Genomic DNA, 26,507 nt, shown 5'->3' on the forward strand with positions numbered 1-26,507 from the left:
TTGTTTGGGTGGATAAAATTTGATGACAAATGTTAGTGTAGGCCAAGACTATAAAGAAGGTTATTATCAAAAGTATTACACATCTGCCCGAGCAACAACTTCCACCCAAACAAGCACATATATGAGGGTTATCGTCCACAACCCTAGCAAGAGGCTCCACAACAAAATCACAGAATGTGTTACTCATTTGATGAAGTGGATCCAGAGAGGTTCTTTGAAAGGTATCCCCATCAAACTTCAGAAAGAAGAGAGAGAAAGGACGAATAACTATGTCCCTGAGGTCTCTGCTTTGGATCAGATCACTGAAGCAGACCCTGATACCAAAGAAATGTTGAAACTTCGAGACTTTAGTAGTTTGTACAACCTGCAAGTTGGAATGAACTTCAAAATACCAAGAGGAGCTATTTAATATTTACTTTTGCTATTTTTCCAATAAACTTGGTACTCTTCCCCTTCCCCCCACAAAATTGGTCACCTTTTTCTGTTCTTTACCTAGCATAAATCCAGATGAGCTATTCAAGAGTGGATAATACTTTAAATGAAGAGATTAGAAAAGATATATATCTTTAGTTATTATTCAATTATATTACTCTAATAAAAATTAGCAAATACATATAAATCAGGTGACCCTAGAAGACACAAGCCTAAATATTAAGTTAACATGATATTGACAGAAACTTTCAAATTTTTAGGAGGGAAAAATGAGGATAGCCACTGGCACCTTCTTTTATTACATGGAAGGCTATCTTTTATCCATTATTCAAGTATATAAAATTTAAATAAAAATTTTAAAATAAATATGACATATTCAAGAAGTCCTTTCATCATTAATAACCAGATAATAGTATTCAATGAGAAAAGTGAACAGAGAGGATGAGAGAAAGCAAAGAGGTTAATGTAAGTCAAAAAGTTTTAAATTACATTGGTTTCTGAATTAAGCTATTTTCTTTCAGTCTATTAAAACAAAAACACATGACAGTAATACAACTTGCCCCATCTGAAAATACCATATTAACAATCTTGGAAATAAACTCAATTTGTACCATCTTTTTAAAGAAAAATTACATGTAGATTATTTTGTTTCTAATCAACAATCACCAAAATCATCTGGTAACAATTTCTATTCTTTAATGAATCATAGCATTATTTTAACTAATAATTGGTTGTATTGATTTAAAATGCTTTTTTAAAAAGAAGGAACATTTAACTTTTTGCTCTTTAAAAATGATTTACTTTATTCTCATCTTGGATTTGATTTTTTTTTAGATGCCGCAAAAACAAATTCCAAATTAATTTTTTCTTAAATAATTTTTGATGATACTCACACAAAAAGGTTAACAAATCTAATGCAGTTTCAAGTTACAGAAAGATTCCAGTAGGTTTTTAAACAAAAAGCCACCAAAAACACAAAAGAAAAAAAAAACATGCCACTTATTTTAAAACAATCTGCCACTAAACTGAGAATGAATGACCTTTAGCATTCAAAGATTTAAGTGATCAAAACTGGGGGGGGGAGGGGCCCAAGCATTTTTCCGTTTATCTCTTATTAAACCCCAGAGATTATCATGTAATAAATAAATGAATACACACCTTCCTGTTGAACATGCCAAGGTAGACACACAAAAGCAAGGAAAAATTTTTGAAATCAGAGCACAAAGGAGCTCTGCTCTTTCAAACAATGCAGCAGTGAAAGCCAGGTCAGCATCCTTGAGCATTACTAGCAAAGTTTAGCACACTTGATATTTCCATTATCTTCTCAAGATTCCTTTAAACCATTTAAAATAATCTTATTCCTCTCACATACACCCAACTCCTCTAGCTTTTCTCCTGCTTCTCTGCCTTCCAAGTACAATAATCCTGTTGCAGTTATTTAGGCTGCTTAATGTTCAGAGACGCAACCCCCCTCTAGATATTAATTCAGTTCATTTTCTCACAGTCACTGACTCAGCCGTGGGTAGTGCAGCACTGACGTCTCTAACCTAACAGCATCGTATGAGCTGTGGTCGGTCCATTTCTCCATCTCTGAACAGCCATTGGATATTGTAATTGACAGACAGGAGAAAGAAGGCTGAGAGAAGAGAGCTTAGTGGTACACTGCCAAATGCCATCTGTAAAGCTAATTCTAACCTTGCCAGCTTCCAGGTTTCAGTAAAAGGGGGAAAGCCAATTGAAAATGATACAGCAAACTTCTTTGCTCATCACATTTTTTACCTTTTATTTTGTGGTCCTTCGAGGTAGAAAAGGTTCATTTGAATTTCATAGCAAAGAATAAAGTTCAAGAAATGCTATTTGATTTTAAGAAACTATCTAAGTACTACTCTTCAAAGAAACAAAACTTTTTTACCTTCTAAACAGCTGTGGAGGCTACAGTCTATAATTTATAAAGTAAATGGACAGCTCAGTCTTCATTCAGGACCAGATGAAGAACCGAGCATGCGCTCCCTGAGTGGGAGTGAAATCTTGCGGCAAAGTCTCATATTGAATGTATGATGCATGTTTCTTTGGTAACTTGAGCAGGCTGCAGATTTGAGTTTGGTACAGTGATTGTCCTCCAAAGTACCTCTAGTCCATAGTTGATCGCTTTAGGCATCTAATCTGAATCACATAGAATGAAATTCTATTTTTTTTTAAAGCAAAGAGCCTTCCTCTAATCTACAACTTAAGAGAAGACAGCTACAATATTGGCTAACTTCAGAAAAGGAATTAGGAGATTATTAGCAAAAATGCCAGCTAAAATGGGGGGTAAATTACCAACACTCTATGTGAAGCAAAATAAAAACAAAATAAACCCAAAACCCTAGTCAAAACACATGCTAAAATGTTATTAGTTTCAAGGCTCTCTTTCCTGATATATTACATCAATTGTGTTTGTCATCAGAAAATAATGCATGCCCAAAAAATCAGATCTCATATACAGCATTTGTTATGTATTTTATATTACATTTCTAATATTACATCATGATGTATTACACATACCTTCTAAAAGAGAGTATTACATTTATACATATTGTTTACAAAGTATTTTATATATATTACTTCATTTTCTAATACCTTGGACTTAATTTTATCTACTTCTCGGACTACTTGGATAATACCTGGACAACAAATATTATCATCTCCCTTTTATAGATGAGGAAAATTAGCTGCATTGAGGTTAAGTCACACAACTAGTATGTAAAAAAGAGCTGGAAACACACATACACATATATACACACACCTGAGAGTTTATATCATAATTGAATTTTACGCATATGTGTGTGTCAGTCAACTGGCATTTATTAAATACCTACACTATGCCAGGAACTATAAGCACTATGGATACAGAGAAAGCTGCTTCCTCCCCCCCCCCCCCCCAAAAAAAAGCCCCTGTTTTCAAGGAGTTCAGAGTCTAATGGGAGAGACAACATTGAGGGTAGTATCAGAGGAAAGGCATCATGACTAAGGAGAACTGGGAAAGGATCTTGCTTCAAGTGAGATATAACAAGAAGCCAAGGGATACAGAAATGAGGAGAAAGAGCATTAGTCTTAAAAATAAAAAATTTTTATTCTTTAAGTTTATGTGAGAAAATCTTCCCCATTTCCCCTAATTTCCAGTTTCTTCCCAAGGTTGTAAGAATCAAGTGATGTAATCCAAGTAAATTGCTCTAACTTACAGAGTACTATGTAAATGTAAGCTGTATTTCTAAGTGCTTAAGATAAAACAAGATATAAGATATAAAAAGATTACAAAGTGCATAAGATATATGACGTTTTAACCAAAAACTTTTAACTTTTTTTCCCTTAAAAAAAAAAGCTTATTCCAGAGATCATAAAAATGGGGAAAGGATCCATATGTACAAAAAAATGTTTTGCAGCTCTTTTCATGGTGGCCAAGAACTGGAAATTGAGGGGATGCCCATCAGCTGGAGAATGGTTGAACAAGCTGTGGTATATGAATATAATGGAATACTATTGTGCTATAAGAAATGATGGGCAAACAGACTTCAGAAAAACCTGGAAAGACTTATATGAACTGAGGGAAGCAGAATTAGGAAAACGCTGTATACAGTTACAGCCACATTGTGTGATAATGATTAACTTTGATATTCTTGGCTTTTCTCAGTAATGCAAGGTTCTAAGACAACTCCAAAGGGCTCATGATGGAAGATGCTATCCACATCCGGAGAAGGAATTAAGGAGTGTGAATGCAGATCGAAGCATACTATTTGCTCTCTCTCTCTTTTTTCTTTTATTTTGTATCTTCTTTTCTCATGGTTCATTCCATTGGTTATAATTTTTCTTTACAACATGACTGATGTGAAAATGTTTGATAGGAATGTATAAGCAGAGCCTACATCAGAGTGTATGCTGTCTTGGGGAGGAGGGGGTAGAAATTTTAAAATTCAAAAGCTTGTGGAACTGAATGTTGTAAAGTAAAAATTATTTAAATTGTAAAATAAAAAATTTTAAGCCTATTCATGTACATACAAACATACATAGGATAATACTAGAATTTAGAACAGTGCCTTACCTTAGTAAGAATTCATTAATAAACAAAATCCTTGAGTCAAGATGGTTTCACCAAAGAAGTCATACCGAACCAACATCATCTCCTTTTCTTGTTTTTTTTTTTAATGGGATTACTAGACTGGTTTATCAAAAAAATAGTTTAACTTATTTTACCTTGATTTCAGCAAGATACTTGACAAAAATCTCTCATCAAACACTTGTGAAGAAGACTCAAAGAAGTGAAGTAGATGACAATATAGTTAGGTAAACTGGGAATTACCTGAAATATCAGAACCAAAAAGAAGTCATCTGTGACAAAGTAGAGGAGATCTCTAGTGGCCTGCTCCAGGAATCTGTCATTAAGTCTTTTCAAAACTTTGACCCATAATTTGAATATAAACTTAGATGGATGCTTATCAGAATTTTCAGATAAGAAAGCAAAGAGGGCTCATAAGCACATTAAAACAAAAGGCATGGCATACAAGAGAGATGAGGAGTCAGAAAATATGAGCTGACTACTAACTCAAATATTTACTGGGCAAAGGTAAGACTTTAGACAAATCATTTAAGTATTCAAGACCTTAGTTTTCTCATTTATAAAATGAAGTTAATTAATACTTGTTTCATAGGGTTGTTCTGAAGATAACACTTTGGAAACTTTAATATGCTATGTGAATGTGAGCAATTATGATGATAATCAGAAATTAAAAGTCTCTACAGGAAAGAACAATGAGTTAAATAAAAAATAATATCACATGTATGTCTATTAAATGTTTCTACTTACATCCAAGAAGGATGACTGAATGAGAGGCAAACTGCCCAGCTCCTATCTATTCCAACAAAACTCTAAAGTTCTCATCAGACCAAACAGCAATAAAGAAATCTAATGTAAAACTAAAGTAACTTTTTCAACCCCTAAACTACAAAAAAGTTCAAGGGCAAAGGAAAAAGAATACCAACAAAACCAGCACCGGTTTCCCAGCTTGACTATGGACTAGGTCAGAGAATGTGTAGCCTAAGAAGGCTTTGTGTATAGATGAAGGAGGAAGGCCCCACAAGAAAGGCACAGAATGATCAGAAAACCTCAGGGTGAGATTTTTTTAAGTGTCCCAAGCAGCAACATTCAGCCAAGGTCAACCCAGATGTGGAGGGGCTTTAAGGACCCTAACCCTCCATCCTGACCAGAGAGGGGATTGCAGATGCAGTACTGTAACCATAAAGATGGGTAGAAGGGAATATGTCATGAAAAAAAGTTCAATGCAAGAACCCTGAAGAACCAGGGTGAGATCAAAAACCTTAATATACATGAAAACATAAGCATGGCAGAGCTGAGGCCTGGCACAAAGCCCCAATTCAGGAATTAAAATTGAAGAAATGAGTAAAACACTAAACAGTATCAAAAATTATTGCAAATCTAGAGATTCCCAAAAGAAACAAGTAACTCCAAAACAATTTAAGGAGAGACTAAAAGGAAAAAAAAATGGATTTCCTACAAAGAATATATGAATACCTAAAAGAATTGAAGCAAGAGATTAAAAATGAAATAATGCTTATGGAGAAAAGAACTGCAAGGAAGCAAAACAGTTTGGAAGAGTTTACTACTAGTAAACTCTACTCCCTGAAAACCAGATTAAACCCCCCAAAAATCAATAACTCTAAAAGCCAGCAAGAAATATTAGGGCAAATTTAAAAGATTGACAAAATAGAAGAAAATATAAACTACCTAAAAAAAAATATTTCTAAGCCTGGAAAATACATCAAGAGAGTATTAAAGAATTATAGAAGTCTCTAAAAACTATGATGAAAAAAAGTGTGTGTGTGTGTGTGTGTGTGTGTGTGTGTGTGTGTGTGTAAACAAGTAGGCAAAGTGAAGATCAAAAGAATCCACTAATCACTTCTTGAAAAAAAATTCCCAACATTACAATCCCAGAAATATCATAACCAAAATCAAGAGCTCCCATGTCAAAGAAAAAATACCTGAAGCAGCCAAAAAGTTCAAGTATCAAAGAACTACAGTAAGGATCACATTAAGATTTGGCATGAATGAGAGATCTGGGAATACAATATTTCAAATGACAAAAGATACAGGCTTATAATCAAGAACAGTTTAGCTTGCAAAGCTGAGAATAATCCTATAGGGGAAGACATGGACTTTCAGTGAAACAGAGAACATTGAAGCATTTCTGATTAAAAGACTAGAGCTAACCAAAGTCCAGAGAAATCTAAATAGGAAATTTATTTGAGAAACTGAAAGGAGGTGGATGACGATATAGTGCTTCCATTATAGTAAGGGGGAAAGTAACAAGTGTCCCCTTCAGAACTTCAAAAGATACTGAGTTAAATAAGAAAAACAGAGGACCTAAAGGTGAGCTGGTTGTTCTGAGGGCTTGAATAGCAGAAACAGAAAGGAAGAATACATTGAATGGAGAAAGGAGAAAGCAGGAGATAGAATTTGTCATTTCTTATAATTGGGGTACATAACAATATACAAACATGGAAGTAAAAATGAGCAACATGAGCATCAGACAAATCTCAGTCATCTCAAATAGACAAAGATTAAATACACACACAGAGGAGTCTAGGATGGAAATAAATCAAACTCAACAGAGGTGGGGTAAATTAGAAATAAAAGAAGCATATTAAAAGCAATACAATTTTTCTGAGGGGGGGGTAAGGCAACAACTGGGGAATAGCTGAACAAAATAATGAAATATTATTGCACTATAAGAAAGGATGAAAAAGATGATTTCAGAGAATCCTGGATAGTATGAACTAACAGAGTAAAGTGAATAGAACCAAGAGAAGAATTTACACATGAACAGCAATACTATAAAGAAAAACAACTTTAAAAGATGTAATACCTCTGATCAATGCAATAGATCCAAAGAATCTATAATGAAGCCTGTTACCTTCCAACAGGAGATGTACACAAAGTGCAGAATATAATCACACATTTTTGGACAAGGCTACTGTGTGAATTTGTGTTGCTTGACTATGCTTTATTTTTTACAAGGGTGTTTTTTCTCCCTTTCAGTTTTTAATGTGGAGTGAGGGCTTATAGGAAGTGGGGGAGTGTAATGCCAAGCAAAGGCAACTTCCGAAGGTTCAAAATACCAGCATAAGCAGCCCTCCATTTTATTCAGTGACAAATTAAGAACAGAGAAAATCCAAACACAGCAAGATTCAAAATATAGCATTCACCAAGTATAATTCAATAATTTCCAAGTACTTCTCCACCCCTGGGAAGTACATTCATTTAATCAATCACAAAGCTCCTCTTCTCAAATGGAGATTAGTTTCCAATCATAAACAAAGTACATTCACTTGGTCAGTCACTGAGCACAAAAGAGTCAAAAGTTTCCCACCCCTGGATCACAAGTGAATTACAATTATCATCAGTTAACACCAAGCACCTTCTCAAAAGGGGAAGTAGAGAGCACAAAGGCCACCTACCCCTGAGTTACAACAAGCTTAAGATATCATCACAGCATTTAATACCCAAAGAGAGGTCTTTTCTTCATCTTGACCCTTTCTCAGCAATCTCTGTTCCTGGGGAGACAAAGCTTAACAAAGCCACAAGATACATTGCCAGTGTCCTCATTAATTCATTCTCTGCCTACAGAACAATCCTAGGAACCCTGAAAACATTAGCAAGACCCTCTTCCAGGATTTCTGTAAACATACAACAAGAAAATCCTTCTTCAGGGCTTATGAACCAACAACAAGTTTCGAGGACCTCTGCAACAACAGCACTGTCCTTCACCAGTGGGCACAATTTACTCTCTGTCTGCAGAACAGTCTCTGAACCCCTGAACCAACAGCAAGATTCCAGGACCTCTGCAACAACAGCACTGTCCTTCACCAGTGGGCACAATTCACTCTCTGTCTGCAGAACAGTCTCTGGACCCCTGAACCAACAGCAAGATTCCAGGACCTCTGCAACAATAGTACTATCCTTCACCAGCAGACGAATCTGGCAAAACAACATCAAAACAGACAAAGTACCAGCATCACAGCCATGTCTCCTCAGTCCTTGGCAGCTCCAGGTGGAAGCTTGAACTGGCCCTCAGCAACCCTCTCTCTCTGCCTCCAAGATGCTGCTTCCAAAAAATTCTTCTGCCTCTCTTCCTCAGCTTGTGCCTCTCCAAATCCAGGGCACCAGCTCCTCCCAGTTCAGCCCTCTCTTTTCATGTGAACAAGTCCATCCCACAAGTGGAATTCACAAGCTCTGAATTTTAACACTCAACCAGAAAACCAAGCCAATGCAGGGGGATCTTTAAATTCTATTACTATTACAAATGGATAGAGTATCTGGCTGGAAGTCTCTCTCGAGTTCAGATCTGACCTCAGACTCTTACTGTCTGTGTAACCATAGGCAAATCACTCCCTGTTTGTCTCAGTTTCCTCATCTGTAAAAGGATCTGGATAAGGAAATAGCAAACTACTCCAGCATCTTTGCCAAGAAAACCCCAAATGGGTCACAAAGAGTCAGACACAGATGGAAAAATGACTGAATTAAGTGGCAAAACTGGCTAAAGAATAGTCTAGCACCAACCTTGTAAAGTTCTGAGAGCATTTAAAGCTCAACTGATGAACTACTCAATTGATATTCTAAAAAAATATGCTGTTTTAACAAAAATTTAGCACAATTAACTACAACTGAACCTTAAATGTGGAGAGTTGTTTCTAGGAGTGTATCACTCAGGACAGCCCAAAATAACAATGATATATGGGGACCTCTTGCCAGTGTTAAGCCTCCAAATATACTTCCTCAATTTCAGAGGAGTTCTTCCAATTTCTTCTTTCTCATGAGCCCCAGGACTACTCCCTCGCTATCATGTCACTACCTTTCCTTCTACCTGAAATCTTCGCCAGAATCCCTTCAAGAAGGAACACTAATTTCCAATTTTTCCTCTTCCTCATCTCTTCCAAAATAAGCACACAAGCATTAACTAGGTTTTCCAAGGATACTACTGTTTCAGGCAAAGCCATTAAGATAAACAAGAAAGAAAAGAGGCATTGGGCAATATTAAAAGACTGTAACTGTATATAATTCTGGTCTTAAATGAAGTGTCCATAGAACAATCTGTTTTACCTCATTTAAATGTTATAATTTTTAAAGTAGCAAAATATGCTGTCCTAAGGTTTTGTCTGATATGATAAAGTCCCCAAATTCAACTGTTATTCTTCTAGTACAAACCTCCAGTACTGGGGCTAAACTCATTACAGTAAGGCTGCATGATAGCAGTTTGTCAAACATTTGTCATTTAATGGTGAACTCCTGTTTTTCTTTCATGCCCTTTAAGCAAGCAACCCAATCTCTAAAACACTGTCCTGCCTAAATACAAAAGGATATAAAAGTCTCTTGGCATAAATGCTGGGAATAGTCAAAGTATGTGATGATATTAATATAAGACTATCAATTTTTAAAGGATCCTATATTCTTTGCACAAAATAAGTGCTTAATAAATGCCTGTTGAACTGAATTATATGCAAATATTTTTTATAAACCAAATGAATGGCGTTTTGTTTTCACTGCTGTCTTTACTGAGCTTAAAAAAGAACAATTCTATATGATAGCAGAGAGAAAGAGGAGACATGGGAAGTTTGCCCATAGGAAGGAAATAGATGAACAGAAGATGACACAAATATACTCCTAAATTTAGTGGAATATATTCAAAGAAGAAATAAGCATCAGTTATAGATTGCAGGATAGGAAAAGGAAACAGTTATAACAAACACAAAAACTTGAAACTTCACATTCCTTTGTTATGTATTGATTACTAAGTTTCTCTGGTGTGCTAATAAACTCCCTAATTTTCAACCTGTCCATTTTAATATTATTGAAAAATATATACCAAAGCAAAATTATTTGCCATGGACTTAAAGTACCCTTACTTTACAAGAACACAACAAAATAAAAAACCACACTTTCTCTAGTTCAAGCATTTCTTAAGAGAAACAGCCTCAAATAAACACTAAAATAAATAAACATATGACAGCAATTATACCTTAGGGTAAGACCTTCTCCAGACCTGCAAAGTGCCCATTTCCTTGAAAGTAATCACAGGTTCAGAAGGGGATCCTCAAATAATCAATAAATAACAATATTCATAAATAATCCTATAATGCTATTTATCACAAGTTAGTATTTCAGATTAAATATTATTTATTTTTAGCAAATTACACCAAACTTCAATTTTTAATTTCCATTATGTTAGTATTTATTCAATACTGTTTTATAAAGACATTTCAATACTAAAATTCAGTATGCTGTTAAACATATCATTTTTAATGAACCTTGAATGCCTGCTTTAATAAAATGATATCAAAATTATCCATTTTAATTATATTTTTCCAAAGATAAGCAAATCAAAAAACTAAATAAGGGGTAATGTTTGGACCTGTGGTAAAGAAACTTCTTCTACCAATACAAGTAAGCATCTTCTCCATTTATTAGCTTTAGAGAGTTGTGTAGAACACTGAAAGGTGAACTTGACTTGCCCAGAATAAAAGAGCTTGTATATGTGACTGAAACAGGACTTAAACTCAGATCTTCCTGGCTTCAAGGTTGGCTCTCCATCTACTATATTACACTGCTTCTCTATAATATGAAAAGCACTGCACAATTTGTGTCATATCTTTTATTATAAATAGCTACCTGATTTATTCTTTAATGCTAATCTCCCCCTGAATAATCAGAATACTATCTGATTTAAGCTAATTATGACATGTTCTTTAAAGCTAATCTCCTCCCAAAAACAACAATAATAATAGCTAACATTTATATAGCACTTAGACAATATGCCAGACAAGGGCAACTAGGTAGCACAGTGGATAGAGAAAACAGGCTGCACACAAGTCAAAAAACATTAAATGATAGAGAAGGGACTTCTGTCTCCAAATTGAGTGTTCTTTCTACCACTGTCTCTCAATTAAATTTCTGATTAAGGAATGCCAAAGTATATTTCAGGTAAAATGAAAGCAGATTAAAGGCTATGTGTGAGTGAGCAATGATATGATGGCCACAAAAAACCCATACTCTCAAACTATACTGCTTAGAAGGGGTACAGTGCCCACCTCTAGGAAAAGAGCTGCTCTTTGGCCTCTAATCCACCTACCTCGAAGGTATCTGTTCCTTCTGGGTGCTACCTTTTAAGAAGAACAAATAAGTTGTGGAAAGGTACCTTTTATTTAATGCAGAAGAATCTCTTGCATATTTTAATATAAGCTCTTGTTTTTCTTCTATCCTTAACACAATGATTAAACTATTTTACAAGTGTAATTGTTGATTGATAATCAAGAGTAGCCTTGACTTGCTTTCTACTTAAACACATATACAAAAGGGGAAAAAAAACTCAGAATTTTCAGATCGCATTTTTTAAAGCATCCCATATTTAATTTAACAACAAACCAGGAGCTCACTCTCAACAACCATAAGATCTTTTATCAACTAGGGCAAAAAATGTAATGTCACATAAACCAATGAAGGCTGACAAAAACTTATGGTGGCAAATACAAATTCAGACCCATCAATCACCACTTATATTAAAGACTTTCCATCACTAATTTCAAATATCCCTAATATTTCAAGGTTTACAAAGTGTTTTCTCACAACCACCACCCAGAGCTGTATACTTAGGCCAAGTATTGTTATCTAGAGATAAGGAACTGAGGGTTCCTAGAGGTTAAGTGCAATGCCCAAGGTCACACAACTAATGCTAATTAACTAACTCCTATATCTTAGCAACTGTGTTAATTAATAAAAGCACATTTATACCAATAAGAGGGGGCAAGGGGCAGTTCTAGAGAACATGAAACTGAACTGTAGAACTTAGAGATCACCTGTTCCAACCTCCTTGCTTTATAATAGCTAACCAATTCCTGACATTCAGCCCAGTGCTTTCCATACTTTTCAACCATGTAACCAATTAAGTAATTTCTAACATTACCTGGAGCTGTAAATAAAAATCCCAACAAAAATATTAAAATTATTGCCTTGCATCTGTAACATCCTATTCCTCAATAAGAATGCTAAAACCAAAGGCAGTAGTCTACATAATCAGTTTTATCATTGCTTTGATATGTGAAGTATATATTTTCCACCTACCTTGAGTGTTTATACAGTTTACGAGGTCTATTATGCAATTTCCGATCCCAATTCTCTGGATCACTGGAGTTACTGTCATAAGGATGAAGGCGTCCTGCCATCCCACTTCAAGCTTCCTCACACTACAGCTCTGAAAGCACACATGTAGCACCCACAACCTACGTAAGAGAGTAGTGTGCACCTTTAAGTCTAATTCCATGAAGAGGAAAACAAAAAGAATTTTAAAATATCTTTTCAGAAGTTTAGGTATGTTTTTAAAAGGCCAACAGTCAAGAATATAAAAGCCAATACACACACCACAATAAAGCATGACAAAATATGCATCATATATCATTTGGGGAAGATTTTTCACTAAGCTCCCAACTCTAAGCTTTTCCTTTATTATTCATATTTAATGCACAATTTAGTAAGCATGCTCACATTTAAACTTAGTAGAACTTAATTATTTCTACACCTTCAAATAGTAGCATTATCAACACAGTAAAAACTTTTTTGGAAGATTAGATTTCATATAAATAAATGTCATCTAACATGAAAATAGACATCCCAATTCAGAAGGGAAAACATTTTGCAACGTGTATGAGGCATCATAATAAGAAATCATTTACAACTTGGACTGCTTATTTGACCCCCCCCCCCCAAAAGGCCACCTAAAAATACACACAGAGAAAAGAAGTTACCTGGGTTTCTAGTTATAGGAATATTTATGAGGGTACATTTTGTTTTAGTCTGAACCTATTATTTCATTCATATAGGAAAATCCTAATGAAAAAATTCCTTCCAGCAAGAAAAAAAATCATTAATTCTGTCACTTTGTACTCTTATGAACATTGCCTGAGGCATTGGACTGGGGGACTACTCACTAAGTATGTGTCAGATGTGGTGCTTGAATTCAGCTCTTACTGAAGTCAGGATCAGTTCTGCATCCACTGTCTCTCTTCAGTATTGTAAAGGGAAGTAAAAATCAACATAACATCGAGTAAGAGCACTGGCTCCAGTGTCAAGATGACCTGGAGATCGAATCGCGGGCTCAGATACTCAGCACCACACACAGAAATAACTGGCCGTGTAACCTTGAGCAAGTTACTTAACCCCGATTGCTTAAAAAAAAAAATCAACACAGCAGAAAAAAAATTCACTAATAAATGATCCAATTATAAAATTAATTCCCAATCAACTGCCCTCCTTGCTTTACACTAGCTACTATTCTTGTCAATTAACACCACGGTCTCTATTGTAAGTCAGTAGTTGACTGTAGGCAGGAGCTCCAAAAGAACGATTTGGGTAGAATCCAAAGAATCCCTGAAGAAAATGGAACCCTCAAATATTTTCCCAAAAATGATCATGCTTTCAAAGTCAAAAGTAGAGAATGTCATTTCATGATATATAATTTTATTAAAAATATTACCAACAACAAAAAAATCTGAACTCATTCATAAAAATCAAAACTTCATTCCATTTGTTCTAGTCGACAGATGCAATTATAACCTAAATTTTGCTAATGATAAGATAAATTTATTTTTCATAATTTTTAGTTTTATTTATCAAGACAGAGTTCTAATAAAATTTTAGGTTTTTTCTTTCCATCATTTAGTATGAAATGCTAATCCTTGTTCTAAATTGATTCACTTTATATGAACTTTTCCAGTACCAATTATTCTCAGATAATAAAGACTTCCCATATTTAATATGAGCAAAGGCCAAATTTAGCACAACAAAAATGTGCTGCTGTTGTTCAAACAACCTAAAATATACCCCGTTCATAATTAACACAAAATGTTTTATTAATACTTTGCATATACTTCATACCTCCATATTTTTTATGATGGTTAAGAGCAGCATATAAGTCCAGCATTTCTCTTACTGGTAGCCTTCATTTTATAATTCTGTAAATCACACTAATTCATTCTACTTAACTTAAAATCTCAAAGACCCAATTAATATTCAGACTGGGGAATATGATCTGTTAGGCAATAATGGCATCTAAGAGATACTGCAGCTCAAGTTTTTACAAATAACTTGATTGAAAAAGCATACCTTACTCCCAAATCTTTTCTTCCTCCTCTTCCCAACTTCAACCTCCTCCCTACCCTGGAGAAAATTCTGATGGATGGCAGGTCCCCCCAACCCCAACACACACATCCATCTCATGAACCAGAATCAGATCAAATCAACGCTGTCATAGTCCCTGGATGGGGTATGTCAATCTACTTCTTTACAATACTCACCATCTTAGTTATACCATTATGTCCCTCCCTGGCCATCACTCCTTTTGACCCTATGTAGTTCCTCTCATGTAATAAAAGGTTCTTGGCGGCAGGAGTCTTTGATTTTTGTTTAGTATTTCAATCTTTTAACATAGTGCTACCATATATTAAACAGTAAACACAGTAAATACTTAATATGTACTTTTCATTTATAAATTCATTCAGCATAGATTTAGAGCTGGAAGGAATTTTCGACACACCAGTGAAGAGAAAGATCATATAGTCATTATTTGTATCTCGACCCCTACCCCCATTTTTTTTTTGGCAGTCTGGCAAAACCTATGGATGGCTTCTCAGAGATTTTTTTTTTAATAACTAAATGTAATGTTGAGTTTTAGTTAGAACCTACTGAAAATAGCATTTTTTTTTCCATCCACGTTCACGGACCCCCTGAAGTCCATCCAGACTCCTTGGGGTGGGGAGAAGGCTGGTAGGGTAGTATAGATACCAGGTTAAGAACCTTTGATATAGCAGACCAACCCCTTCAAGTTATAGTGAAGAAAGTGAAGCCCAAAGAAGTGATTAAATATCACAAACTTAAATGATGATAGGGTCAAGAGTAGAAGGAAGATTTAGGTAGATTAAATTCCTTTAAATAAGGAACTCAGTTATCTTTTAACTCCCAGAACCTTGCAGCCAGCAGTCTATGCTTAACAGCAGTTGAACTGAATACCACCTCCCAGCGTAGGTCATTTCCCACTGTATCATTCATTTCAGTTTTGCACTGATACAAAAGCCAAGAATAAAACTTTGAAAATACAACAAGCACACTAAAGTATGTCAAATAACACATCTGATAAAACCATAAGGATCACAGATTTAAAGCTAGAAGACAACTTTGAGATCACTTAATTCAATGCCTTCATTTTATAAATAAGGAAATAAGGTCCAGACAGACTGGCAGATCAAGTACAGTAGGCCTTCTTCTTTACCAAAAGGCTTCAATTTAGCATACCAAAGGATTGTTTTTCTATAGGGAAATATCTCCAAATTTATATTAATCAAAGAGTACATTACACATTACCTATACAGAAATTCTCTCTCCTTCAAATTGTCCTTAAAAAATCATTCCACAATGTAAGCAAGGGCCACCTATACTTACATGTCTATTTTTGTTGTTTTCAATTTACACAAGGCCTTCTGTACCAAAAAGTCTAGAGCACGACGTAGAGAATTTGAAATAAGGAACATTTAAATGTCATAGGTATAAAAATAAAGTTAGCAAAGGAATAAAAATAGATGAACAGGAAAGAAATGAATAGAAGGAATAGCAAATGTTATCTCTGATAACTTAATTGTAATTCAAAGTTAAGTCCCTGTCACACACAGATAATTCATCCAATGCTGCAAGGGAGAAATCCTGTTTCTACTGGAAAAAAAACTTTCCCAATGGTCACACAACAAATATAAAAACCACATGAAAGGGGAAAGGTTTTAGGTTACAATTGGTCCAACAGAAATAAGAAAAAAGGGTCCACATACAACTTCCATGGCTGCAAATATATTCTTTCATTTAATTAGACAGAGTCCTTAAACTTGTAAATCATTAAATAATTCTGTAAGGTACTTACACTAGAAAGTTTAGTATCTAGACTCTATGACAAATCCAAGAAAAGAAATTAGGGAAAACTCTTTGACAAGAACTGCTGTTATAACTGGAAAGCAGTTCAGCAGAAACTGAGTTTATTTAAATATGTTGTATCATATACCATAGTAAGCTCAAAATGGATACAAAACTCTCATCACAAAAGGGGGAGCCACAAAAAAAATTAGAGTAAGATCAAGTATTTTTTATAGTCGTGATCAGGTGGAAAGTTCTTAACCAAAGCATAGACAACTTGTACAAAAGGGAAAACAAAATTTATTTCAATTACAAGAAACTGTAAAGTATTTGTATTAGCAAAATCAGCACCGTTAGTATAAAAAGGAGAACTGTCAATTGGGGGGAAACAGCTGCATCAAATATCTCTTAGCAAGAGTCTAATATTTAAGATACATAGAGAATTAACACAAATAGAAAAATAAGCCATTCTCCAAACACTAAATGGTCAAAAGGCATGAAGTTTTCATAAGAATTTCAATATATTAGCAACCATATGGAAGACTATTGTTAATAATTAATAAGAGACGCAAATTAAATCAGCTGAGTTTCTACCTTATTCACAAAACTAGGAGGTAAAAAAAAACAGTAATAATTATAGCTAGCATTTATAGAGAAATGTAAGGTTTTGCAAAGTGCTTACTAATATTTCATTTTATCTTCAAGGTACCTGGGAGGTAGGTACTATTATTATACCCATTTTACAAATGAGGACACTAAGTCTGAGAGAGGCTGGCTGGGCTTACACAACTATCTACACAGGGCAGGATTTAAACCCAGGTCTTCTGGACTACAAGTACAATCTCCCTATCCACCGGCAACAGAATCATTAATGTTGCTGGAGGGGTACAAAAGCTATAAACTGGTCTAACCATTCTTGCAAACAAGAAAGAGAAACTTTACACTTAACTGTAATATAAGAGATATATATAAGAGATTTAAGAACAAATCGGTGCCACTGTTTCAGATTTCATTTGCAGATGCTTCACTGAAAATATAGATAATTCTTCGAATTCTACAGATAATCAAAGTCCTAAACATAGCTGAAAAAAATCTCCTACACTCATAAGGATATTAAAAGAAGAATCCTTGATTTTTACATTTGGAAAAATGTTTATAAAGTTAAAATTAAAATAACAAATGTTCCTCAAGTTAAACTTTAAAATGCTATGATAAAAACGTCATGCCATTCCCATTAAAAAAAAAAAAAACTTTTTTAAATGTTTAAAACTTTAAAAATAAGTCACCTACCAGGAAAATTCGAAGCTTCATTAGCTATCATAGAGAAGAAGGTTAGCTGAAGTAAATTTTTAGGTTAAAATACCATTTTTGTTGCATTTTCATTATGTTTTTGATTTTATAGTTAGGTAATGTACATTAAATACGACATACTGGCCCAACAAGCAAATGATGATACTTAATTCATGCTTATAAATAAATTAGTTAAGACAGCAAGGCAATATTATCTTACTTGATCACATATTAAATTCATCTTACTCTAACATCATTAAAATTCAACTCAAGTATTTATGAAGTACCTACTATTTTCTTAAGGTAAAGTAATGTGTGCTGGGGTTACAAAGCTGAAAAAATGACCTGCTATTTTGACTCCAACGAGATCAACCTAAAAGGAGGTTGAGAGAGCACGTAAGATATACAAACAAGTATAATACAAGTTAGGCTATGAGAAAGACAAAGGAGAGGTCTGGGAAAATGCCAAAATTTTAGAATGGAGACATCATTTCTAGGTTGTGGATGGGAAGTGGTATTTTTGAAATTTTCCTGGAAAAAGTGGCACTTGAGTCAGGCCTTTGGGGGAGATCCAAGTTTCAACAGGCAGAAATGTGGAAGAATATGGTTTCAGCATCCTGAGGACATAAATGAATGCCAAGGAAGAAGGTGATTGGCATGACTGGATTAGAGAAGTTTATCCTACTGCCAATGGATAGCCATTTTCTGAATATCAAGGAAAAAATATATATGCACTGGGAAAATTATGTTGATGGATTAGAGTAGGAAGAGAATGGGGAGAGAATAAGAGTTCAGAGGCTTCCAATAATAATGATACATCTGACATCTTTAAAGAGCTTTAAAGTTTTGCAAGGCACTTTAAATGTATTTTCTCATTTCATCCTCACAACAACCTTTTACAAATGAAAAAAACTGAGGATCTGAGAGGCTAAGGAATTGACCAAGGTCACATAGAGTAAGGAGCAAAGGCAACCTTTGAACCTGATCCCAAGATAAGTATCCTTCCTATTATACTGCACTGCCATAATATCATAAGCAAGAAGTGATGAGGGGCAAGTATACAAACATGCTAAATCAACCTCCCAGAACAGAATTCTGAGTTTCTGCAACTAAGTAACTACATCTGCCAACAAGAAAAAGTTATCTAACAAGTACTTTTATATAAATTATATGTGATGGTTGAGTCCACTTACATATTTTTCTAAATTTTCTCCACAAAGTCCAAGAACAGGACAACCAGGGTAGATTTGTTGTTGTGATGTCAGTTTCTGAAAAATATTCTAGTCCCTTTCACAAGCAAGGACTCCACCTAAACCCTTTGTCCCACAACTGGGCTCTGTCTATATACCAACAGTACCTATTGTATCTCAATAGGCAAACTACCCAGGGGCCACAGGGAGCAACAGCCCAATGTCCAGGTCCAAAGGATTCAGTGTTCAATTCAATTCAACATACATAACAACAACATACAAGACTTACTGTTCTTTCCCAATAGTTTCTGGCAAAAAAAACAATGACAATTTGTTTCTTTTTCTACAAGGGCTATTATAATAAATTAATATTTTATAAACATAGAAATTAATTTTGTGGTATCAAAAGAAAATATAACTGCTCTGCCTAAGAGATCTAAGTGGCTCAACCGGTAGACTTGAATTCAAATCCTGCCACAGATATTAATAAACTGTGTGATCCTGGACAAGTCATTTAACTTTTCTCAGCTTCAGTTTCCTCATCTGTAAAATTAGGATAATAACAGCACCTACCACACTGGGTGGTGTTGCGGTTCACTTTGCGATATAAAGAATTATTATTATAACAGGCTACACAGTGTAAAAAGAACACAGGACTTTTGAAAGTTCAAAGACCTACATTCTACTCCCAATTCTGCCATTTTATTTGCTATATGATTTTGGTAATGTCACTTTACGTGTCTGGTCTTTCACTATTTTCTGTACACATAACTTCAATTGTTTCTACAGGTCATTATTAAAGGAATAACTGTTTAATAGATCACATGGGCTTTTAAGAGAGAAATGTAAAAAGACTAAAATGTGTTATTTCTCACAACTGTCATCTGAACCTGTCTCATAGATAGCCAAGCCTACTAAAAATTCTGGTTTTAAAATAAGCATGCAGGGACATTAATGCCCGGATGGTTCTGAGAATTGGTCCAGCCATTCTGCAAAGCAATTTGGAACTATGCCCCAAAATTCATTAAATCGTTCATGCCCTTTGACCCAGGCATTACCACTACTAGGCTTATGCCTACAAAAAGATGAAAGAGGAAAAGCACCCATATGTACAAAACTATTTGTAGTAGCTCTTTTTGTGATGATAAAAGAACTAGAAAGCAAAGGATCAAAAATTGAGGAAAGACTCAACAGGTTATGGTTATATGAATATAATAGGTTAACGGGTTCTAAGAAATGGATAAAAAGACAGAATCAGAGAAACCTGGGAAAACATATATGAACTGATACAGAGTAGACTGAGGAATGCAGAACCAGGACAACAATTTATTTAACAACACCACCACTGAAGACAATTTTTAAAGATCTAAGAATTCTAAGCAACACAATGATCAATCATGATGCCATAAGATCTATGATAAAATACACTACTCACCTCCTCACAAAGAGGTGATGGATTCAGGGTACAGAATGAGACAAGTTTTTTGGACATAGCCAATGTGAGAATTTGTTTGTTTGACCATGTGTATTTGTTACAAGTTTGTTTTTTTAATTTCCTCAAATTGGGATATGGGGAATAGAAGAGAGAACAGATTTTTGTTAACTGAAGACTAATTTTACTTAAAAATTTTAAAATAAAATGAGTATGCACATGTACACATACCAGAACAAAAAAGGCTAAGAAAGAGCCTCGGGGAAGGGTGGGGAACCTGCAGCCTTAAGAACACATGTGGCCTTCTAGGTGCTAGGGACTTTTGACTGAGTCCAAGTTCTACAGAACAAATCCTTTTATCACAGAGATTTGTTCTGTGAAGTTTGGATTGAGTCAAAGGGCAGCACTTGAGGACCTAGAGTGTCACATGAGGCCACAGGGCCACACAGATTCCCCACCCCTGGCTTAGGGTATGGCTTTAGTGCTAGAGTTTTATGACAGTTATTACAAATGTTTAGATGTCTTTTCCCCTGTATTTCCCTTCCCAGTGATAGTCCAAAAATAAGATTTGCAAAAAGTTTGAAATGTTACTGTATTTTTAATTTTTTTTGCCTATTCTTTGTAAATAAAAAATAGCTGTAGCTTTCATCTTTATGAAATTTTAAAAGAAATTTAAATTTGAGAGATACTTCAGAAAACAAATAATATCAAAAATTATTACATTTGAAGCAGATATTGAAGAAGGTACAAAGAAGCAGACCCTATGAAATTCAACAGATAATTCAGAAATTTAAGGAATGTTAGCCATTTGGAGTTACAGAAACTAAAGGCTAAAAAAGCTATATTAAAACATCTCTTGTGCCTCACAAAGGACAAAATAATCAGAGGATAGGGCTTGTGGGTTCACTGAAGGCAAGCAACAAGAGAAAATTTTCCCTCCACATTGTCGCACCCACATTTTAATGATACTTATGATGCCCCCTTTATTTTAATGATGAGGAAACTGAGGATCACAGAAGTTAACAGACTTGTATTAGGACTGCTCTTTAAACTAACCGATATTTGATAGGGTACCCCAAAAGTCTTAGTGCACTGTTATGTTATTAAAGCTTAATACTTCTGAAACTCTGGAGATACTCTTGTATTATTTCACTTAAACATAGAAAACTAGAAAAAGCATCACAGAGCAGGCCTTAGAATCAAGAAGACCTGGATTTACCACCACCATCACCCCTAACACAGCATTCCCATGAAACTCTAAAATGATAAGAAGCAGAGGAAGTGCTGATCTTTGGAGGGAAGTTTCTTCCTCCAGGAGTTCCTATATAAATGAAATCATGGAGCCAGTCCCTAACCCTACATAGTAAATTTAGCTGAATATTAGATAGATAGATAGATAGATAGATAGATAGATAGATAGATAGATAGATAGATAGATAGATAGATAGGCAGACAGACAGACAGACAGACCTTTATTTAAAGACAAACACAGAATTTGAAGGAACTTGAGGGTCAACTATTCCAACATGTACCTGAATAAGATTCTTTTCTACAATAAAAGTCTCTATATCAAGGTAGTCAGTAAAGTTCTGTTTACCTCCTGAAATAGCCCATTCCAATTCTGGATAACTCTGATGGAAAATTTTTCTTGATATCGAGTCTAAATTTGGTTCTAATTTCTACATGATATTCCTCCTTCTTGTGCCTTCTGAGGCCAAGTAGAACAAGGCTTATTTATCATCCTTCCACATTACAGCTCTTCAACTACCTGAAAACTAATCACTCCCCCTCATCTCAAAGCCAATTAATCATCAAGCATTTATTTTGTACCTACTAAGTGCTAGGCTGGGAAGACAAAAACAACAAAATAGCCCCTACCCTCAAGGAGCTTATTTTATATTGAAGGGGAAGAAGTATACATGTAAGTGAGGGGGGAGGGAAAAGGAGAGGTGAGGGAAGCCCAACTAGAAAGTACTCATGTGGGGGCGGCCAGGTGGCACAGTGAGTAAGAGCGAAGGCCCCAAAGTCAGGAGACCTGGGATCGAATCCGGGCTCAGATACTTAGCACCACACCCAGAAATAACTGGCAGTGTAACCTTAAGCAAGTTACTTAACCCCAATTGCTTAAAAAAAAAAAAAGTACTCATGTAAGAGGGGACAATGAACTGAATTTTTTTGAAGGAAGTAAAGGTGAGAGGAGGTGAGAAGGCAATGCATTCCAGGTACAGGAGTGGAAGAAAGCAGAGGATCTCCCCATTAAAACAACTCTAGTTTCTTCAACCAATCCCTCTATGACATAATTTGGAGACCCTTCACCATCCTAGCTGCCTTCCTCTAGACACTCTTCAAACTTAGGAACAAGTTTTGGGGCCCTGAACCAAACACACTATTACAGATGAAGTCTGACCAAGGCAGAGTACAGCAGGAAAAGAAGAACAGACTGAGGAGGCTGGGGAGGTGGAAGGAGAGGAAGGCAAAGGAAAGGAAAGGAAAGTTAAAAGAAAATTATCTCACATAATCAGGGTGGAAGTCTATACAAATATGGAACTTGAACCTAACTCATCTTAATTGATTAAAAGAGGGAAGAATACATACACACAGTTTGATTCACAGGAAAATAAGAGAGAAGGGGGAAAGGAAAATTAGAGAAAGGATAGATTGCAAGATGGATTAAGGGGGGGATTAGTACTCAGCAAAGCAAACTCCATCTAAGGATACACAAAAATATTTGTAGTTCTTTTTGAAGTGGTAAATAATCAGAATCTTAGAAAGATGCTCATAAACTGGGTAATAGTTAAACAAGCTACAAATGTAATGGAAAAATACTGTGCAATAACAAAGATGAAGGAGATGGTTTCAGGGGAAAATGGGAAAATTTATAAGAACTGATGTAGAGTGAAGAGAGAAGAACGAGGAAAACAATGTGTATACTGATGACAATATTATAATGACAAAACAATTACGAAAAACTTAGGCATTCTGATCAATATAATCACTAAACTTGATTCCAAACAACTAATGATGTAATGTGCTACCCACCTAGTAGTCAAAAAACATTTTATTAAGTATCTGTTATGTGCCAGGTACCATGATAAACACTGGAGATACAAAGAAGTACAAAGTAGTCACTAACCTCAGGGAGCCTCCGACCTGAGGAGCTCACAATCTAATAGTGAGGTGAAGGACTCGCAACATAAAATGAGACACAAATGTGTGTATACATACAGATACACACACCTACATACACATACAGGACATGGCCTTGGCAGAAATTTGTTTTGACTATAAATAGTGGTTTTGTTTTAGTAATAGTGTAATAGTGGTTTTGTTTTTCTTTCAATCTTAATTGGAAAAATTTTGCTGATTAAAAAAAAGTTTTTAAAAACCTGATCTAATTTTAAGTTAAATGCTTATTTTTAAATTTTACAGTAAGGATTTTTTTTCCCAAACTCAGTTCACTTGAAACTATACAAATTCATTAAGCACTTTCAAGGTCCTTTTTTGGTAGTCATCCTTTTCATCCTTTCAAAACTTCGTTGGCCAAAGCAGGAAAACAGCATGGCTTCAGTTTCAAAAGACATTTAAATCTATATGAAAAAATTGGCTGCTTTTTCATACTCACTGCCTACACAAAAAAAAATAAAACTATATTCTAGCATAGGAAAGAAGGCATAAAAATGGCATTTTCCAAAGATCAATCCTTACGTAGATGCATGGAAAAAAAAAAGATGAGGCTGCCATTTGTCGATACCTCCTAGCAACAACGTTCAACTTCAGAAAATGTCTGGAAATAGCAATGAAAATGATGGTTTAAAGTTGGCAGGATTCCTCAAGATCTTGGTTCTGTTACTAGTTGTCCTTACTATACCATTTAATCTTTCTTTTTCAGATCCCTATAGATGCCTCAAGCTAACCTCTACAGTGCCAAATGTTCCCATGGCAGCTTAATGATTTTTACCCAACTCCACTTCCTATTTCAATAAACAACTTTGCTCCCTCTCTTCAAAACTCACCAATTCTTATCCCACTGCGTCATGGTCCTGTCTTCATCTGAACAAGCTAAGGATGAACAGACAAAATGACACATGAGATATGACTGGACTAGGTATGTGACTATGAAAGTAACTTCCCCTTCCTGATTTTGCTTCTTCATCTGGAAAGTCAAGGGGATGGAGAAGATACAGCTTCTTATTTGTGTCATGGAACAAAATAACATTTATAAATGCAAAGGTTTTCAAAAGAAACTACAGTACTGAAAGACAATTATCAAAACATTAAAATCAAGTGTCCACTTGACCCCAGGTTAAGAACGCCTGGACTAGACAGTCTCAGTGGTCCCTTGCAGATCTAAAATATTTGAGAAGTTTTCCCCTGCCTAAGAGCTTTGGTATCAAGTAAAGGACACTGTGTAGAACCAGTATAACAAAAGTAGCCAAACAAGAAGATTTTCAAGTTGCTACACTTGTGTTCAACTGAAACTACAGAAAGAAATTTGAAAATGCTTAAAAGTTTACCTCATAAATTCAAAATTTTAGGTTCAATCTGTCTACAGCTTAAGTGTTAAGAAAATTACAATAATTAGTCCGTCAAAAAGAATGTTAAAAAGACTTAGCATGGTTCTCTGTGGATAAGTATGCCTGTAAAAGCAGTAATGTCCATCAGTTATATGAAACCTATTACAGAAACAACGCAATGAGAATATCTTAAATGGGAGTACTATTTCTGAAGGTCCTAAGCAGGTAACCTAGAAAATAAACATCCTGTCTCCAGTTAAGATTCTAAATTGAAGTTTAGCAGAATATAACAAAAACCTGATTTTTTTAAAAGTTGAAGCTATCAGATAACATGATGAAATTATGAAATAAGGGGCACATCAAAATTAAAACCTTCCTAGGGGCGGCTAGGTGGCGCAGTGAGTAAAGCGCAGGCCCTTGGAGTCAGGAGGTCCCCCGGAGTCAGGAGGACCAGAGTTCGCTTCCAGCCTCAGACACTTAACACCCACACACACAAAAAAAACTAGCCGTGTAACCTTGGGCAAGTTACTTAATTCCAATTGCCCTCCAAAAGACAAAAAAAAAAAAACCTAAAAATTATAGGGGTGGCCAGGTAGCACAGTGAATAAGAGCACCGGCCCCAGAGTCAGGGTGACCTGGGATCAAATCCAGGCTCAGACCCTTAGCACCCACCTAGAAACACCTGACCATGTAACCTTGAGCAAGTTACTTAACCCCAATTGCTTAGGGGCGGCCAGGTGGCTCAGCAAGTAAGAGCACCGGCTCCAGTGTCAGGATGACCTGGATCAAATCCGGGCTCAGATACTCAGCATCACACCCAGAAATAACTGGCTGTGTAACCTTGAGCGAGTTACTTAACCCCAATTGCTTAGGGGCGGCCAGGTGGCTCAGCGAGTAAGAGCACCAGCCCCAGAGTCTGGATGACCTGGGATTGAATCCGGGCTCAGATACTTAGTACCACACCCTCTGGCCGAGTAACCTTGAGCAAGTTACTTAACCCCAATTGCTTTAAAAAAAAAAAAATTAAAACCTTCCTTTAGAAAGTACTGAAGGTTGTATGATTCTCAAGCTATCACCTTGATAAAGGATGCTGATGACAATCAGAAAAGTAAGAAATTTCTGTGCTTTTCAATTATAGTGTTCTAATAATATAACAATACAACTAATTAACCTAGCAAAGAGACAGACATGCTATTAAAAAGTGAAACATTAACATTCTAATATGCCATCCAGTCACTGAAGAAGCATTTATTAAGCACTTACTATGTGCTAAGCACTTTGCTAAGTACTGAGAATACAAAGAAAAATAAAAGTCCTAGCTCTGGAGCTCACAGTTTAATGAGAGACAAATGCAAACAACTATAAACAAACAAGCAATATACAGGATAAATTGCTGCATTAGAATGAAGGGGGAATAGAAGAGGCTTCCTGCAGAAGGTAGATATGTACGAAATAAATTTTCAAAATACTTTGAAAAGGAAAAGCATTAACTCACAAAGCTGGTGACTTTCAGGTTGAGTTAAGGAAACAAGAGTCTAATGAAGGCACAGGTGAAGAAGGAGTACATTCAAAGCATTAAGGAAGGCCTTTGCAAAGGACTGCAGATAGGATAAAAGTATGTCAACTGAGGAACAATCTATTGCCAGTTTAGCTGG

At 35.4% G+C, this 26,507-nt stretch overlaps 1 protein-coding gene across 6 annotated transcripts in view; it reads right to left on the bottom strand.

The window, feature by feature from the left end:
• The window catches only part of BTBD10 (BTB domain containing 10), an 80,156-nt gene that overhangs the window by 37,459 nt on the left and 16,190 nt on the right, over positions 1 to 26,507 (bottom strand). For 3 of the 6 annotated variants that reach the window (XM_069091263.1, XM_069091262.1, XM_069091260.1), the window contains exon 2: positions 12,599 to 12,756. The exons of 1 other annotated variant lie outside the window; for it this stretch is intronic. In XM_069091263.1, coding sequence (XP_068947364.1) covers positions 12,599 to 12,699 — 101 coding nt within the window. In that variant the 5' untranslated portion in view covers positions 12,700 to 12,756. Of the gene's footprint in view, positions 1 to 12,598; positions 12,757 to 13,461; positions 13,483 to 26,507 lie in introns of those variants that run through there. 2 more of the 6 variants (XM_069091264.1, XM_069091265.1) reach the window with 2 other exon arrangements.

The sequence above is a fragment of the Petaurus breviceps genome, unplaced genomic scaffold (genome assembly GCF_028583685.1).
Source record: "Petaurus breviceps papuanus isolate PSGF00001 unplaced genomic scaffold, PetGlider_PUasm1.0 188, whole genome shotgun sequence".
Classification (NCBI taxonomy): domain Eukaryota; kingdom Metazoa; phylum Chordata; class Mammalia; order Diprotodontia; family Petauridae; genus Petaurus; species Petaurus breviceps.